Genomic DNA, 18,435 nt, shown 5'->3' with positions numbered 1-18,435 from the left:
CTAATTTGGGGAATTTAATTTTTATTACAGTGTATTTTGGCTCTAAACTGAGTTTTAGCCATATAATTAGCAAATATATATATTTTTAATTTTTCATTTTTTTCTTCTTAACCCTAAATTTGATTAAAAGAGAATTAAAGAGAATTAGTGCTAATCTTGGGAACTTGTTTTTTTATGTCTTATTTAACTCTAAATTAGGTTTTTAGCTATATAATTAGCAAATTAATTAGCATTTATGTTTCTAATCTTAAAACTAATACACATTATTTTAAATGATTTTTTTCACGACTATTTTTTTTAGATATATACATTTCAGAATTATTTATACAGAATTATTTATATTTTTTTGTGTGATTGCAAGCTAATTATGAAAATACAATGGAATATGTCCTGTATAATAAGCTTTAGTTCATCTTATTTTTGCTCTTCTCAGTTCCAACACTAGATGGAGCTATTTCCTTTAAAGGTTAGTCAAAACCCGGTCAAAATAGATTATTATAGTCTATCACTCGCAATGGCCCCCAAATATTTCAAAATAAATAAAAAATAACCTTTGGTTTCCTTTTAAAACATGTAAACTATGCTCAGCTAGGCTATTTTTTATGCTAAATTGCCCCAAGATATGATCTTTTGTCTTCTTATGCCCTTTGATTGTCGAGCTACCGATTTAGGGTACAAGCCTCAGCACTCCAGCACCCCCTGCGACCTTTTGTGAGGATAAGTGGTTCAGAAAATGAATGAATGAATGAAAAAAAAGTTGAAAAATGTCTTTTTTATGATGAAAAAGTGCATATGGACCGATTCATGGCAAAAATGGATGTTCATGCTAGCAAGCGTGGCTATAAAAAACGATAATAAGAGGTCACACTAGCACCTGTTGCCTAGAAACCAAGCACAGGTTGCTTTTCTTCCGCAGGCAATCGTTAAATGCGAGATCCGTAATTGTTTGCCGTTTACAGATGAAGTAAAAAGAAGGTTTTCAAAACAAGATGTGCTAATTGGAGGTTAGCTTTTGAAGGGATGGCTCATTTCAACCTCCTGTTTGCTTTTGGCATTTCGCAGCTGTTGCCAATCATGGACAAATTAGCTGTGATGACATGTGTGTCTAATTATATGTTGAGAGATTAAATGTCAAGTGTAATCTTTCAAAATAAGACGAAAAAGTAAGATGTTGCGCTAATTTAGCATGTCGTGCAGTGGAATTAAACTATAAATATATCATTTTCTTTGTTATTATACAATGTGGTTCAAATTATGTTAATTTTTTTACTAAAAGTTTGGTATATTGATTAATAATTAGACTACATTGGCCTGAATATAAGATGATGTTTTTTTTTGCATTGAAATAAGACTGAAAAAGTAGTTGTCTTCAATTTGAGTTTTAGATGTGATACCACTTCACAACGCAAGATGGTGCTAGATATATTTAAAGCAAAAAGATGAACACTGATGGTTCGACAAATATTTTTTTAATCATTTTTTTGTTTTTAGTTTAAAAATAATTTTGTAAAATCTAAAAAAATATATTTAAAAAAATCTAAAATAAACATTGTTTCAGATCTACAAAAAAACCTGAATATTCAGGTCTTTTAATCCATTTATAAAAAAAAAATCTAAATATTATATCTAAAATGGCCTGGCCCACATAAAATCAAGTTGACATTAAAACGGCCCGCGAACCAACCCGAGTCTGACACCCTTGGCCTAACCCTAGCTATGATTGGCTGACCACCCAATCAAACTATCCCCTACATCTGATACCAAAAAAAATCACTTTGGATAGGCTCCATCACCCCCCGCTACTCTCATCACGTAACTCCCCTCATCCCCCGCCTCCCTCCCTTCTGACACCAACACATGGGAGCAACTGGTTAGTCACGTGACCCGGCTCCATGCGCGTGCGTGTATTGTATTTCCGGGTTCGATGATGAGCACGACACTCACTGGCGTCTCAACATTTGCTCCCACTCACTCAAACTGGACCACAAAAAAATTAATAAAATACATAAAAACTTGCGTCGGCGGAGCCACGCTGTCGAACCGACATGCTCACGCGGGTTAAATCCGCCGTGGCCACCTTTATGGGAGGCGTAATTAACGGTGGAGGTAGTGGCGACCCTTCGGAGGTACCTCCGAAGTACCCGTACGGTAGACCGGACTTCCTGGGATTGACGCCGGATGAGGTGGAGTGTTCGGCGGATCATTCGGCGAGACCCATCGTTATCCCGAAGGAGAGTAAGAGGCTGCCCTGGTCCACCGGTTATGCGGAGTGAGTAACCTGTTTAACCTGTAATTTTGCCCTCCATCTTTTTAAATGCACTTTCGACATTTTTTTTTAATGTTGAGAATATTCACAATTTAACATTTTTGGAACTTTTTCTTTCTCAAAATAGTCCCAATTTAACACTGAGAACTTTTATAAACAATTTCATAACTTTTACAAAGAAAAAAATATTTATGTGAATGTAACTGTTAGTTGTTGTTATTTGTGCACTTTTTGGTGAAGCGTTAAATGTCATTATAGTTGATTAATGATAATAAAATGTTTATCTTTAATATTTTATTGGTGGAATTATACAGTTGAGTGGTTTGCATATTGGTTGAGGGTTCTATTCCAGGTGGGTCCTCAATGTGTAGAGTTTGTAGGATCTCCCCAGGTTTGTGTGGGTTTTTTATGGGTATTTTGGTTTCCTCCCACATCCCAAAAACAAGCAAACCGATTTTTTTTAAATGTAGCTTTTGTTAAAATAAATTGTTGAAATTCAAATGTTTCAACAAGAAAATCTTCTAAAACATCAAAATTAAAAAATTAAAAATAATAATTAAATTCCTCCTGGTGACAAACCATGTCAGAAGTGGCATTAACAGCAAAAATACATTACATATAATTTTTGTTAAAAGGAATTGTTGAAATTCAAATTTTTCAACAAAAAAATGTTCTAAAACATCAAAATTATTATTTTTTAGTTTAAAAATAATTATTAAATTCCTCCTGTTAACCAATTATGTCAGAGTTTGCATTAACTGCCAAAAAAAACCCTTTACATCCAGTTTTTGTTAAAAGAAATTGTTGAAATTCATTTTTTTTCAACTAGAAAATGTTCTAAAACATCAAAAAAATTCATTTTTTAAAATTAAAAAATTACAATTAAATTCCTCCTGTTAACCAACCGTGTCAAAGTTTGCATTAACAGCAAAAAAATAATAATAAAAAATAAAACTGCACATATATAATCTGCTTGCTAAATTAAGATTATCCTTCAAATTGTCACGTAAAGTCCGAAACCAAGATTACCTTTAAATACATCCCTTTTTTTAAATTTCATAATGCTCCCCTTGAGTTTTCGCCATATTGTGTCATATGGTCAACAGTGAATGTGACCTAAAAAGTTATGTAATCCTCATTTAGTGTGTGAGGCCAGCCATCAAATCCAGAGGAGCCCGTTTGGAATGTTTGCTCAATTCAATGTTTACTTTGTGCTCTTCTCGCTTAAAAACAAGTCATCTGCTCTATTATACTGTCTTTTTTTATTTTAAGTTATGAGCCACTATTTTGGATATGAAAGAGTGACGTGTTCTCCAACAGAGCAAAGAATTGTGTCACATTTATCCTCCTTATTGAGTATCAAAAGCATAGTTCTGGTATGCGGGTGAGTCAATAATGAGTCCTTGAGGAAATCCTTCAAAACATGGCAGATTATTAGTTCACCAAGACAAGATCTTCTTTGTGTAACATCCAGTCACGTCTTTATTCTGATGGGGAGGACTAAAATGTCCTAAAAGCAACATTTTTTTCAAGATAATGGCTATTTTTTGTTTTATTAGCATGTTATTTAGTGTGTTGTGTTCATTTATTATTTTAGTGTACTGGAAGGTTTAACTGTACTAGCAGGAAAACTATTTTGAGTGGGTTTAAGAGGAGAATTTAAGTTTATTTTGGGGGTTTTGTAGTAAAAAGTTGAGTTAATTTGGTGGAAAGTGAAGAATTCTGATGAAAAAGTTGAGCTAGCTTGGCAAATAGTGAAGAACTGTCTTAAAAAGTTGAGCTAGCTTAGCAAACAGGAAAGAACTGCGTTTATAAAGTTGAGCTAGCTTAGCAAATTGTGAAGAATTGCAATTAAAATTTTGAGCTAGCTTGGCAAACAGTGAAGAATTGCGCTAAAAATTTGACCTATCTTAGCAAACAGTGAATAATCACATGTATAAAGTTGAGCTAGTTTAGCAAATTGTGTAGAATTGCCATTAAAAATTAGAGCTAGCTTGGCAAACTGAAGAATTGCGATTAAAAAGTAGCGCTAGCTTGGCAAACTGAAGAACTGCGTTTATAAAGTTGAGCTAGCTTAGTAAGCTGTCAAGAATTGTGCAAAAATGTTGAGCTAGCTTAGCAAACTGTGAAGAAACACGTTTAAAAAGTTGACCTAGCTTGGCAAACAGTGAAGAATTGCTCTAAAAAGTTGAGCGAGCTTAGCAAACTGTGAAGAATTGTGCTAAAAAGTTGAGCTAGCTTGGCAAACAGTAAGAAAAGGTGCTAAAGAGTTGAGCTAGCTTTAGCTTCGCAAACAGTGAATAACTCTGCTAAAAAGTTGAGCTCGTTTAGCAAACTGTGAAGAACCGTGTTAAAAACTTGAGCTAGTCGACAAAAAAACGTTTTAAATGGTTAAAAAAAACCATGATGTCGTTGAAGCCATGAAAGTTAAAGCCGCGATATTCGAGGGATTACTCTATTGTCCCACCAGCCTCATTTGGCCTGAAATTGGAGACCCCCGTCGTCTGTGAAGAAGTCGAGTGTGACAAAAGAAAAAAGCGCGGCCTCAAATTCACATCGGATTAATGTCTCAGCTGCGCTCCGTGGGACGCTTTCCCGTTTTTACGCTTAAACAAGTAAGCAAATAGGTCGGGATTTTCATGGCCGTTTAGGGTGATGACCCAAGCGCTATCTGGTGCGCTCGGGAACGGGTTAGCAAGCAATTTGGATTTAGCCTTGATCCGACCTGTCATTTTTACACTTATAGGCTTTTCAAGGGTTAATTTACCAACACTTTGTGTAAAACTTGGTTCGTTTTGATCATTTTCACGTTTATTTAAAGGAAAAAACTTTCAATGCTAGCTAGCATGTGCTAAAAACAAATAAATGGAATTCCGTTTGTAATTTTGTGCATGCTAGCATGCTATAGTGGATGTTTGTTGTTGTCAGGATTGCTAATTTTGATCAATTATTGTTAAAGTCAAGTCTATTTAACGTTATAGTACTGATATAATGCAATTTTTTTAAAATTTGGCATACCAGGGGGTGCTAAATCAACCCCGTGCAATGCATATTAAAACATTATAGTGCTAAAATAGAACTAAAATAAAAATAAAATGTTGAAAATATGTAAAAAAATATGCAAATAAGGAAAATACAACATTTGACTATATTAAAAATGAACTAAAAAAAAAATAAAACGTTGAAAATATGTTAAAAAATATGCAAATAAGGAAAATACAACATTTGACTATATTAAAGTTGAACTAAAATAAAAATAAAAGGTTGAAAATATGTTTAAAAATTTGCAATAAGGAAAATACAACATTTGACTATATTAAAATTCAACTAAAATAAAATAAAACGTTGAAAATATGTAAAAAAATATGCAAATAAGGAAAATACAACATTTGACTATTTTAAAGTAGCAGTTTGACTGTGTTTATTCAGTCATAAGTAAGTCACAAGATTGTAAAATTTGAATTATGTGTACTCTTAGAAGAATTAATGTGATGACACACAGGCCATTCGTTTGAAATAAAACCATTTTGTAAGATATTTTGTTTATTATGGTCTTAAAAGTGAGATTTGTTGTCTTTCCAGGGTGATCAATGCAGGAAAAAGCACTTTAAACGAGGATCAAGCTTGCTGTGACGTCATACTGGTCAAGAGAAAATGGCCCCCTAGCGGCGCAATGTCGAATTGGGGCCTCAAGGCTCGCAGGAGATCTTCCTTCCCCAACGGGGAGGTTATGGGCCTCAGGGAGAACCTGGTACGTGACACTCATGAGTGATATAATTACTTGATCCTCATTAGGGTTGCGGGGGGTGCTGGAGCACAGCCCAGCTGACTCCAGGCCAGAGGCATAAGGCATATTTTTACATTACAGATAATTTCCCAGATGACTGAAGACTTTTGTTGTTGCAGTCAACCTTAACGTTGCATTTTGTCTTTCACTGAAATCTGCGTAGCTTTGCTGCCATCTAGTGGAGAATGTTTGAATTCCTCTTCAAAATTGACTCAAGTACACTGCACATCAATTACATAGAACTAACAATAAGCCCAATTTTTTCCTTTGTATTAGTCACTAATATTAATAATCAGTGCAAAGAATGAGTAAATTATCAAAATTTTTATTAACAGAATTTTCCTTTTACATTATGAACAATATATTACGAACAAGAGAATAACATAAGAACATAAATAAATGCCAATTCATGTTGTCTGCACGTACTAAAACACTGCGCCCCCTAGCGGATAATACAATAACTAATTTTTTTTTAAAGAAAATTCATTTTTTTTATACAATGCAGCTTTCTTCTCCGGGCCGTACCAAGCCACCAGACGGGCCGGATCCGGCCCGCGGGCCGTATGTTTGACACCACTGCTCTATCTTAAAGCGAAACTAATTACAAAATGATTTTTTTTTGTAACTACCCTGACTTTTGTCAATGAACCCCCAAAACCCATTGACCTGAAAAACAAACAAAATGGACGTTGCTAATGCTAATGTACAATGTATCACGTATATGTTTATTTTGTGTGTTCTAGGCCAACTGTGACGACCTGACTTTTCACTACTGGGGGCTTTTTGACGGGCACGCCGGCTGCGGGGCGGCCGTGGTGGCGTCACGCCTCCTCCACCGCTACATCGCGTTGCACCTGCAGGACGTCATGGACATTCTTTGCGCTCCCGACTTCCAGCCGCCCACTTGCCTGAGCGAGGAACCCGTCCGCTGGCAGTTGCCGCCCCCCCACGCCAACCCCCGCGCCCTCTCCAGGGCCGCGTCACTCCGCGGGGCCGCCGGGGCCCCCGGCTCCCCCGGCGTCCCCCCCGCGCGCTTCTTTGCCGAGAAGAGGGTGTCGCACGAGAGCTTGGTGGTCGGCGCCATCGAGAATGCCTTCAAGGACATGGTAAGCAAATCTCTTTATTCATGTTCTCGGGGTTAGGGGTAGGGGTAGGGTTAGGGGTAGGGTTAGGGGTAGGGTTAGGGGTAGGGTTAGGGGTAGGGTTAGGGTGTGTTTAAATACAAAATGGTTAGGATAGTGTTAGGGTTTGGGTTAGGGTGTGTTTAAATACAAATGGTTAGGATAGGGTTAGGGCAGTGCTTCTCAATTATTTTCTGTTGGGCCCCCCCTAGCAAGAAGAAAACTATTCGCGCCCCCCCACTTCCCACCGTGACTATAAATAAGATCATTTTATAAAAGTGTTATAGGTACAACATGTGAAATGTTGCACTCTCACAAACATGACAGAAGTAACAATGAGAGCGCCACTGCCAGCTACTGTTGTGGATGCGCAATTACACTTTATACTAGTACGGCCAAATAAAATCCTGTTCCCCAGGGTTACACGCGCCCCCCCAGGGGGGCGCGCCCCACTATTTGAGAAGCACTGGGTTAGGGTAAGGGTAGGGTTAGGGTGTGTTTAAATACCAAGTAGTTAGGATAGGGTTAGGGTTTGTTTAGATACAAAATGGTTAGGGTTGGGGTTTGGTTAGGGTGTGTTTAAATACAAAATGTTTAGGGTTAGATATCTAAGTATATTTGACAAACTTAACCCTAACGGCGACCAAACGTCCTAGCGCCCACGACTAGACATCTAACCCATCCGTGCCAGCTCTCTCCGTTAAAATTGGATGGCTATTTTAGTCATTTATGACATGTACATTCTCTATGCGTATGATTTTTTTTCTTCCATCTAGTCGAATCGGGCATGTTTATGCAGATGTCTCCATTATTAAAGACTTTCCTGCGGGATACAGCTGCTGCAGGGCAGATAAATATGGCTGGCGGGCAATGAGATTCATAATTCATCCAGGGTGAAGGACCCATTTACACAAGAGTGCGCAAAAATGGGCTACTATTCTTCATCATCATCATTTCAACTCATTTTAGTGCGAAATTATATCGCATTATTACCATTTTGGCAGGATTTGAATCCAAAAAATGATATTTTTGTGCCAATTTTTAATGTGAAGAACTGTTCTCTATTTCAATGGTCATATTTGTGTTTTGGCGTAGGACGCGCAAATGGAAAAAGAACGAGCCGCCCACGACACGGCGGGAGGCTGCACGGCTTTGGTGGTGCTCTGCCTTCTCGGGAAGCTCTTCGTGGGTAACGCTGGAGACAGCAGGTACGCCCAGACTTTGTTACAAAATAACATTTTTCATTAAAAAAAACACCATGTTTTAAAAAAAACATTATAGTCAGTACCGTATTTTCACGACTATATGGCGCATCCTCAATGAATGACATTTGTTTCCATATATAAGGCGCACTGTATTATAAGGCGCACTGTCTATTTTGGAGAAAATGTAAGACTTTTAAGTGCGCCTTACAGTGGTAAAAATACGGTAATTGCTATTGACTTATAGGTATGAAGCACTCACTACTTTACAGTCACCTCTAGAGCCAGCCATTGTTGATGTTTTGGATTTTTTTCGTATAAAATCTTGCAGTGTGGGAGGAGCTATATTATAGAAGATGTTGTAAACTAAGATGGCATCTGCATATTTAACAGTATTGTTTCAGTTGAGGCGTTTGTGTTTTTTTAAATAACCGACAGTGGTGGTTTTTCGTTTTTGGTTTTCTGTTTTTTCCATATATAAGGCGCATTGGATTATAAGGCGCACTGTCCATTTTGGAGACAATGTAAGACTTTTAAGTGCGCCTTATAGTCGTGAAAATACGGTATCTCTTTATTTTTCCCCTTTAAGAGCCATCATCCTGCGAGGAGGCGAGGTCATCCCCGTGTCCAGCGAGTTCACGCCAGAGTCAGAGAGGCGGCGACTACAGTTCTTGGTAGGAAACACACAGCCTCTATCGCTCCTCTTGTTGGCTTACACATTAGAGTAGGGGTGTCAAACATACGGTCCACGGGCCGGATCCGGCCCGTCTGGCGGTTTAGTACGGCCCGGGGAAGAAAGCTGCATTGCATAAAAAAATGATTTTTCTATTCAAAATATGTAGTTCTTGTATTATCCGTTAGGGGCGCAGTGTTTTAGTACGTGCAGACGACATGGAATGACATTTATTTATGTTCTTATGTTATTCTCTTGTTCATAATGTAAAAGTAACATTCTGTTAATGAACATTTTGTTAATTTACTCATTCTTTGCACTAATTATTAGTGTTAGTGACTAATAATTAGTGGAAAAAAGTGGGCTTATTGTTAGTTTTATGTCATTATGCAATGAGTTTACTAGTCCGGTGGCCCGCTTGATCTCAAATTAAGCTCTAAGCAGCCCGCAGACCAGAGGTTTGACACCCTTGCATTAGTGCTTATCATGGTCGTCTTTATTCCAAAGGCCTACATGCAGCCTCACTTACTAGGAAATGAGTTTACACATCTGGAATTCCCGAGGAGAGTGCAGAGGAAGGAGGTCGGGAAGAGGATGCTGTACCGGGATTTCACCATGTCGGGATGGTTAGTTTCACCGTCCGTCTGTTCGTTATTGTTTGGAGAAAGCTTCTCCCAAAATAGTGTCAATATACTGAGTTTAAAACGGATGTGACGTGTGATTTTAAAAATAGGAAACCTGTCCGTTGCTTTCAGGGCTTACAAAACTATCGAGGACAACGACCTGAAGTTCCCTCTTATCTATGGCGAAGGGAAAAAGGTAAGGGTTCTATTTTTTATTACACTGCTAAAGAATTTAGACAACACATTTTGTAAAAGATGTTAGTTTTTAATAGCTTTTTGCAAGAAATTACATTAATGCTTGTGGGTAAGTGGTTAATGAGGTGGTCTCGTAACTCTGGGGTTCTGGGTTCAAATCCGGGTCAGTCCAAATGATGTCAGATGTCCACTGCCTGGTGCCTGAAGTTATGCAAGAAGTTACATTGGCACGAGTGGATGAGTGGTTAATGCGCTGGACTAGCAGTTCTGGGGGTCTGGGTTCAAATCCAGGTCAGTCTAAATGATGTCACATGTCCACTGCCTGGTGTCTGAAGTTAACTGGGATAGACTCCAGCACCACTTGTGACTCCTGTGAGGATAAAGAGGTTCAGAAAATGAATGAATTAGGTTAAAATATAATAGTGTAATGTTTGCTCATTTTCTTGTATTTTTGTTCTATTTGTGTAGGGAATCTTTCATTTAAAAGTGTTGACGACTATGTCGTTTTTTTGAAGAAAAAAGCCTTACTATACTATGTCGTTTTTTTGAAAAAAAAAAGCCTTACTATACTATGTCGTTTTTTTAAAGAAAAAAGCCTTACTATACTATGTCGTTTTTTTTAAAGAAAAAAGCCTTACTATACTATGTCGTTTTTGGCGATAAAAAGCCTTACTATACTATGTCGTTTTTTTGAAGAAAAAAGCCTTACTATATACTATGTCGTTTTTTACAGATAAAAAGCCTTACTATACTATGTCGTTTTTGGCGATAAAAAGCCTTACGATACTATGTCGTTTTTTTGAAGAAAAAAGCCTTACCATACTGTCGTTTTTTTAAAGAAAAAAGCCTTACTATACTATGTCGTTTTTTTTGAAGAAAAAAGCCTTACTATACTATGTCGTTTTTTAAAGAAAAAAAGCCTTACTATACTATGTCGTTTTTTAAGAAAAAAAGCCTTACTATACCATGTCGTTTTTTTGAAGAAAAAAGCCTTACTATACTATGTCGTTTTTGCCGATAAAAAGCCTTACTATACTATGTCGTTTTTTTGAAGAAAAAAGCCTTACTATACTATGTCGTTTTTTAAAGAAAAAAGCCTTACTATACTATGTCGTTTTTGGTGATAAAAAGCCTTACTATACTATGTCGTTTTTGGCGATAAAAAGCTTTACTATACTATGTCGTTTTTTTGAAGAAAAAAGCCTTACTATACAATGTCGTTTTTTTTAAAAGAAAAAAGCCTTACTGTACTATGTCGTTTTTTTTAAAGAAAAAAGCCTTACTATACTATGTCGTTTTTGGCGATAAAAAGCCTTACTATACTATGTCGTTTTTTTGAAGAAAAAAGCCATACTATACTATGTCGTTTTTTTTGAAGAAAAAAGCCTTACTATACTATGTCGTTTTTTGACGTAAAAAGCCTTACTATACTATGTCATTTTTGACGAAAAAAGGCCTTACTATACTATGTCGTTTTCTGACGAAAAAAAGCCTTACTATACTATGTCGTTTTTAAAGAAAAAAAAGCCTTACTATACTATGTCGTTTTTGGCGATAAAAAGCCTTACTATACTATGTCGTTTTTTTGAAGAAAAAAGCCTTACTATACTATGTCGTTTTTTTGAAAAAAAAAAGCCTTACTATACTATGTCGTTTTTTTAAAGAAAAAAGCCTTACTATACTATGTCGTTTTTTTTAAAGAAAAAAGCCTTACTATACTATGTCGTTTTTGGCGATAAAAAGCCTTACTATACTATGTCGTTTTTTTGAAGAAAAAAGCCTTACTATATACTATGTCGTTTTTTACAGATAAAAAGCCTTACTATACTATGTCGTTTTTGGCGATAAAAAGCCTTACGATACTATGTCGTTTTTTTGAAGAAAAAAGCCTTACCATACTGTCGTTTTTTTAAAGAAAAAAGCCTTACTATACTATGTCGTTTTTTTTGAAGAAAAAAGCCTTACTATACTATGTCGTTTTTTAAAGAAAAAAAGCCTTACTATACTATGTCGTTTTTTAAGAAAAAAAGCCTTACTATACCATGTCGTTTTTTTGAAGAAAAAAGCCTTACTATACTATGTCGTTTTTGCCGATAAAAAGCCTTACTATACTATGTCGTTTTTTTGAAGAAAAAAGCCTTACTATACTATGTCGTTTTTTAAAGAAAAAAGCCTTACTATACTATGTCGTTTTTGGTGATAAAAAGCCTTACTATACTATGTCGTTTTTGGCGATAAAAAGCTTTACTATACTATGTCGTTTTTTTGAAGAAAAAAGCCTTACTATACAATGTCGTTTTTTTTAAAAGAAAAAAGCCTTACTGTACTATGTCGTTTTTTTTAAAGAAAAAAGCCTTACTATACTATGTCGTTTTTGGCGATAAAAAGCCTTACTATACTATGTCGTTTTTTTGAAGAAAAAAGCCATACTATACTATGTCGTTTTTTTTGAAGAAAAAAGCCTTACTATACTATGTCGTTTTTTGACGTAAAAAGCCTTACTATACTATGTCATTTTTGACGAAAAAAAGCCTTACTATACTATGTCGTTTTCTGACGAAAAAAAGCCTTACTATACTATGTCGTTTTTAAAGAAAAAAAAAGCCTTACTATACTATGTCGTTTTTGGCGATAAAAAGCCTTACTATACTATGTCGTTTTTTTGAAGAAAAAAGCCTTACTATACTATGTCGTTTTTTTGAAAAAAAAAAGCCTTACTATACTATGTCGTTTTTTTAAAGAAAAAAGCCTTACTATACTATGTCGTTTTTTTTAAAGAAAAAAGCCTTACTATACTATGTCGTTTTTGGCGATAAAAAGCCTTACTATACTATGTCGTTTTTTTGAAGAAAAAAGCCTTACTATATACTATGTCGTTTTTTACAGATAAAAAGCCTTACTATACTATGTCGTTTTTGGCGATAAAAAGCCTTACGATACTATGTCGTTTTTTTGAAGAAAAAAGCCTTACCATACTGTCGTTTTTTTAAAGAAAAAAGCCTTACTATACTATGTCGTTTTTTTTGAAGAAAAAAGCCTTACTATACTATGTCGTTTTTTAAAGAAAAAAAGCCTTACTATACTATGTCGTTTTTTAAGAAAAAAAGCCTTACTATACCATGTCGTTTTTTTGAAGAAAAAAGCCTTACTATACTATGTCGTTTTTGCCGATAAAAAGCCTTACTATACTATGTCGTTTTTTTGAAGAAAAAAGCCTTACTATACTATGTCGTTTTTTAAAGAAAAAAGCCTTACTATACTATGTCGTTTTTGGTGATAAAAAGCCTTACTATACTATGTCGTTTTTGGCGATAAAAAGCTTTACTATACTATGTCGTTTTTTTGAAGAAAAAAGCCTTACTATACAATGTCGTTTTTTTTAAAAGAAAAAAGCCTTACTGTACTATGTCGTTTTTTTTAAAGAAAAAAGCCTTACTATACTATGTCGTTTTTGGCGATAAAAAGCCTTACTATACTATGTCGTTTTTTTGAAGAAAAAAGCCATACTATACTATGTCGTTTTTTTTGAAGAAAAAAGCCTTACTATACTATGTCGTTTTTTGACGTAAAAAGCCTTACTATACTATGTCATTTTTGACGAAAAAAAGCCTTACTATACTATGTCGTTTTCTGACGAAAAAAAGCCTTACTATACTATGTCGTTTTTAAAGAAAAAAAAGCCTTACTATACTATGTCGTTTTTGGCGATAAAAAGCCTTACTATACTATGTCGTTTTTTTGAAGAAAAAAGCCTTACTATACTATGTCGTTTTTTTGAAAAAAAAAAGCCTTACTATACTATGTCGTTTTTTTAAAGAAAAAAGCCTTACTATACTATGTCGTTTTTTTTAAAGAAAAAAGCCTTACTATACTATGTCGTTTTTGGCGATAAAAAGCCTTACTATACTATGTCGTTTTTTTGAAGAAAAAAGCCTTACTATATACTATGTCGTTTTTTACAGATAAAAAGCCTTACTATACTATGTCGTTTTTGGCGATAAAAAGCCTTACGATACTATGTCGTTTTTTTGAAGAAAAAAGCCTTACCATACTGTCGTTTTTTTAAAGAAAAAAGCCTTACTATACTATGTCGTTTTTTTTGAAGAAAAAAGCCTTACTATACTATGTCGTTTTTTAAAGAAAAAAAGCCTTACTATACTATGTCGTTTTTTAAGAAAAAAAGCCTTACTATACCATGTCGTTTTTTTGAAGAAAAAAGCCTTACTATACTATGTCGTTTTTGCCGATAAAAAGCCTTACTATACTATGTCGTTTTTTTGAAGAAAAAAGCCTTACTATACTATGTCGTTTTTTAAAGAAAAAAGCCTTACTATACTATGTCGTTTTTGGTGATAAAAAGCCTTACTATACTATGTCGTTTTTGGCGATAAAAAGCTTTACTATACTATGTCGTTTTTTTGAAGAAAAAAGCCTTACTATACAATGTCGTTTTTTTTAAAAGAAAAAAGCCTTACTGTACTATGTCGTTTTTTTTAAAGAAAAAAGCCTTACTATACTATGTCGTTTTTGGCGATAAAAAGCCTTACTATACTATGTCGTTTTTTTGAAGAAAAAAGCCATACTATACTATGTCGTTTTTTTTGAAGAAAAAAGCCTTACTATACTATGTCGTTTTTTGACGTAAAAAGCCTTACTATACTATGTCATTTTTGACGAAAAAAAGCCTTACTATACTATGTCGTTTTCTGACGAAAAAAAGCCTTACTATACTATGTCGTTTTTAAAGAAAAAAAAAGCCTTACTATACTATGTCGTTTTTGGCGATAAAAAGCCTTACTATACTATGTCGTTTTTTTGAAGAAAAAAGCCTTACTATACTATGTCGTTTTTTTGAAAAAAAAAAGCCTTACTATACTATGTCGTTTTTTTAAAGAAAAAAGCCTTACTATACTATGTCGTTTTTTTTAAAGAAAAAAGCCTTACTATACTATGTCGTTTTTGGCGATAAAAAGCCTTACTATACTATGTCGTTTTTTTGAAGAAAAAAGCCTTACTATATACTATGTCGTTTTTTACAGATAAAAAGCCTTACTATACTATGTCGTTTTTGGCGATAAAAAGCCTTACGATACTATGTCGTTTTTTTGAAGAAAAAAGCCTTACCATACTGTCGTTTTTTTAAAGAAAAAAGCCTTACTATACTATGTCGTTTTTTTTGAAGAAAAAAGCCTTACTATACTATGTCGTTTTTTAAAGAAAAAAAGCCTTACTATACTATGTCGTTTTTTAAGAAAAAAAGCCTTACTATACCATGTCGTTTTTTTGAAGAAAAAAGCCTTACTATACTATGTCGTTTTTGCCGATAAAAAGCCTTACTATACTATGTCGTTTTTTTGAAGAAAAAAGCCTTACTATACTATGTCGTTTTTTAAAGAAAAAAGCCTTACTATACTATGTCGTTTTTGGTGATAAAAAGCCTTACTATACTATGTCGTTTTTGGCGATAAAAAGCTTTACTATACTATGTCGTTTTTTTGAAGAAAAAAGCCTTACTATACAATGTCGTTTTTTTTAAAAGAAAAAAGCCTTACTGTACTATGTCGTTTTTTTTAAAGAAAAAAGCCTTACTATACTATGTCGTTTTTGGCGATAAAAAGCCTTACTATACTATGTCGTTTTTTTGAAGAAAAAAGCCATACTATACTATGTCGTTTTTTTTGAAGAAAAAAGCCTTACTATACTATGTCGTTTTTTGACGTAAAAAGCCTTACTATACTATGTCATTTTTGACGAAAAAAAGCCTTACTATACTATGTCGTTTTCTGACGAAAAAAAGCCTTACTATACTATGTCGTTTTCTGACGAAAAAAAGCCTTACTATACTATGTCGTTTTTAAAGAAAAAAAAGCCTTACTATACTATGTCGTTTTTTTGAAGAAAAAAGCCTTACTATACTATGTCGTTTTTTTTAAAGAAAAAAGCCTTACTATATGTCGTTTTTTTAAAGAAAAAAGCCTTACTATACTATGTCGATTTTTTGAATGAAAAAGCCTTACTATACTATGTCGTTTTTTTGAAGAAAAAAGCCTTACTATACTATGTCGTTTTTTTGAAGAAAAAAAGCCTTACTATACTATGTCGTTTTTGACAGATAAAAAGCCTTACTATACTATGTCGTTTTTGGCGATAAAAAGCCTTACGATACTATGTCATTTTTTTGAATGAAAAAGCCTTACTATACTATGTCGTTTTTGGCGATAAAAGCCTTACTATACTATGTCGTTTTTTTGAAGAAAAAAGCCTTACTATACTATGTCGTTTTTTTTAAGAAAAAAGTCTTAGTATACTATGTCGTTTTTTTAAAAGCCTTACTATACCGTCATTTTTATAAGAAAATAGCTTTACTATACTATGTCGTTAAAAAAACGACATAGTATAGTAGGGCTTAATTTCTTTAAAAAAACGACATAGTATAGTAGGGCTTAATTTCTTTAAAAAAACGACATAGTATAGTAAGGCTTTTAAAAAAAACGACATAGTATACTAAGACTTTTTTCTTTAAAAAATGATATGGTATATAGTACAGCTATTTTTTTTCTTTAAAAAAATGACATGGTATATAGTACAGCTATTTTTTTTCTTTAAAAAATGACATGGTATAGTAAGGCTTTTCGTCGTTCTTTCCAATTGTCATTTGCCTTCACGCAGGCCCGTGTGCTGGCAACCATCGGCGTCACCCGAGGTTTAGGCGACCACAACCTCAAAGTTCACGACTCCAACATCTACATCAAACCATTCCTCTCCTGCTGCCCTGAAGTAAGCCCCAAAATGGCTACCTTAGCAACACATTCCCATCTATCTATCTATCCTTCTTTGATCAGGTCAACATTTACCCACTGGATCAATACGAACACCACATCGATGACGTCCTGGTTTTAGGAACCGACGGCCTTTGGGACGTTTTATCCAATCAGGAAGTGGCGGAGGCCGTGTCCCGCTTCCTGTCCAATTGCGACCCTGACGACCATCACAGGCAAGACGCCGCCATTACACTTTGTACAAAACTCCAATTTTTCAGTCTCCTATTGAGCGAACAAACATGTTTTTTTGGCGTTTTTTTTTTTTAGGTACAGCATGGCCGCTCAAGATTTGGTGATGAAGGCCCGTGGCGTGCTAAAGGACGGCGCCTGGAGGATTTCCGGGGACAGACTGGGCTCCGGAGATGATATTTCAGTCTATGTTATTCCGCTTGGGCGGGGTGGCGACCAGTTGAACTAAAAAAAAGGGGGCGTGGCTTGGTTTTGGGGGAAAAAGTCTTCAGGAAGATTTTTTTTAGTCTTTTTAAATCATTTCTTGCACTTGATATGCCAGAATGTACAGGCATAGACTGGGATGGCCGCTCTTCCCAGTTTAGAAGGATTGGACGGCCATAAGAGGTTTTTAATGTTGTTTTTCTATGTAGCGCATACAAAATTATGCAAAAATTGAGCTGGAAGTGAACTGCTTTGGAAGAAAAATACATTTTACTGTATAATTTTAAGCATAGTTTATGAATGGTGATTAAAAATAAATTGGATAGGCATCTTTTCTTAATTTTATTTTTTTTGAAGAATGTTGATTTTTTTTTAAATACAATGTTTAAGCTGCAAAAAAAATTAATATATTAGTTATAGAAAGTCAGTTTTTTTTTAAATCAAGAAATGAAATCTATCCAATTTTTTCTATGGCACCCTGTCGGACTGTGAATTATTTAAAAAAGTCATTATGAGAAATATTTAAAAATGCTATTAAGATGACTTAAAAATGTCATTGGAATTATTTAAAAATGTCATTATTAAAATTATTTAAAAATGTCATTATTACTGCTAACATTCCACTAGTTTGTCCAACAATTTCATGTTAGTTATATTTTATGCTATGTAAATAATAATTGAAGTCTTTCTGTAATAGCTTTTGTTACACCCTATTTTTAAGGCAATTTGTTTTTTAAATCCCGAGAATTAAACATTTATCCTTGCCTAACCTTGTTTTACTGAATGAATTACTTTTAGTATTATCATTATATAAGTAAGCAAAATGTCTATCCTGTGCATTATTTTTATAAAAAAAATGTCTCTCAGATGGTCTGATTTGGTCATTTTTATAAAATTTCCATTTTGGTGTTATTTATTTAGCATAAAACCATATTTTCTCGCATAAAGGCCGCATCAGTAACTTAAAAAATGACTGGAATCAAGGGTATGGCTTAAATCTGCATACGACTTGCTATACTCTTTTTCACCAGTAGATGTCAGAAAAGTAACATTTAGTATTTGTTGGTTATTTTCAGTTTTGCAGTAAGAAAACAACCATAACTGGATAAATTATTACCTTCCTCATGATAGTGACCCTAATAATTAGTTTTTGATTCATACAGAATATCAGAAATAGCAAATTTAATGATTTTTTCTTAAGATTTTCCCTTTTGTAGTAACACATCTGCACTCCCTATGAAAATTGGTGAATCAGGGGTCGGCTTATATGCGAGAAATGGTAAAAATCTAACATTTATAGGCAGGATGGACCATAATTTTTAGTAATAAGAAGCAAAACTGACCCACTTATCTA

The 18,435-nt window shown here is 34.5% G+C and overlaps 1 protein-coding gene across 2 annotated transcripts; it reads left to right on the top strand.

The window, feature by feature from the left end:
* The first annotated feature begins 1,870 nt into the window (after positions 1-1,870).
* On the top strand, positions 1,871-17,322 carry ppm1h (protein phosphatase, Mg2+/Mn2+ dependent, 1H). Of its 2 annotated transcripts, XM_077711049.1 has the most exons (10): positions 1,874-2,269; positions 5,849-6,017; positions 6,797-7,159; positions 8,270-8,382; positions 8,966-9,050; positions 9,557-9,675; positions 9,805-9,868; positions 16,537-16,644; positions 16,710-16,861; positions 16,956-17,322. In XM_077711049.1, exons 1-10 carry the CDS (start codon positions 2,046-2,048, stop codon positions 17,104-17,106), a joined length of 1,548 nt encoding a protein of 515 aa, XP_077567175.1. In that variant the 5' UTR covers positions 1,874-2,045; the 3' UTR covers positions 17,107-17,322. The 2 variants fall into 2 exon arrangements, with proteins under 2 accessions (XP_077567176.1, XP_077567175.1); XM_077711050.1 differs by lacking the exon at positions 16,537-16,644 and having other exon boundaries at positions 1,871-2,269.
* Positions 17,323-18,435: the final 1,113 nt, after the last annotated feature.

The sequence above is a fragment of the Stigmatopora nigra genome, unplaced genomic scaffold, assembly GCF_051989575.1.
Source record: "Stigmatopora nigra isolate UIUO_SnigA unplaced genomic scaffold, RoL_Snig_1.1 HiC_scaffold_25, whole genome shotgun sequence".
Lineage (NCBI taxonomy): Eukaryota > Metazoa > Chordata > Actinopteri > Syngnathiformes > Syngnathidae > Stigmatopora > Stigmatopora nigra.
The sequence above is the reverse complement of the archived record's forward strand: the minus strand, read 5'-3'. Positions and strand labels throughout refer to the sequence as shown.

Bases quoted from the DNA above. Each gene is read 5' to 3' on its own strand.
- ppm1h (XM_077711049.1), top strand. From the start codon at position 2,046: ATGCTCACGCGGGTTAAATCCGCCGTGGCCACCTTTATGGGAGGCGTA. The intron at 8,383-8,965 runs GTACGCCCAGAC...TTCCCCTTTAAG, and splicing joins GGTAACGCTGGAGACAGCAG to AGCCATCATCCTGCGAGGAG. The intron at 9,051-9,556 runs GTAGGAAACACA...TTTATTCCAAAG, and splicing joins GGCGGCGACTACAGTTCTTG to GCCTACATGCAGCCTCACTT.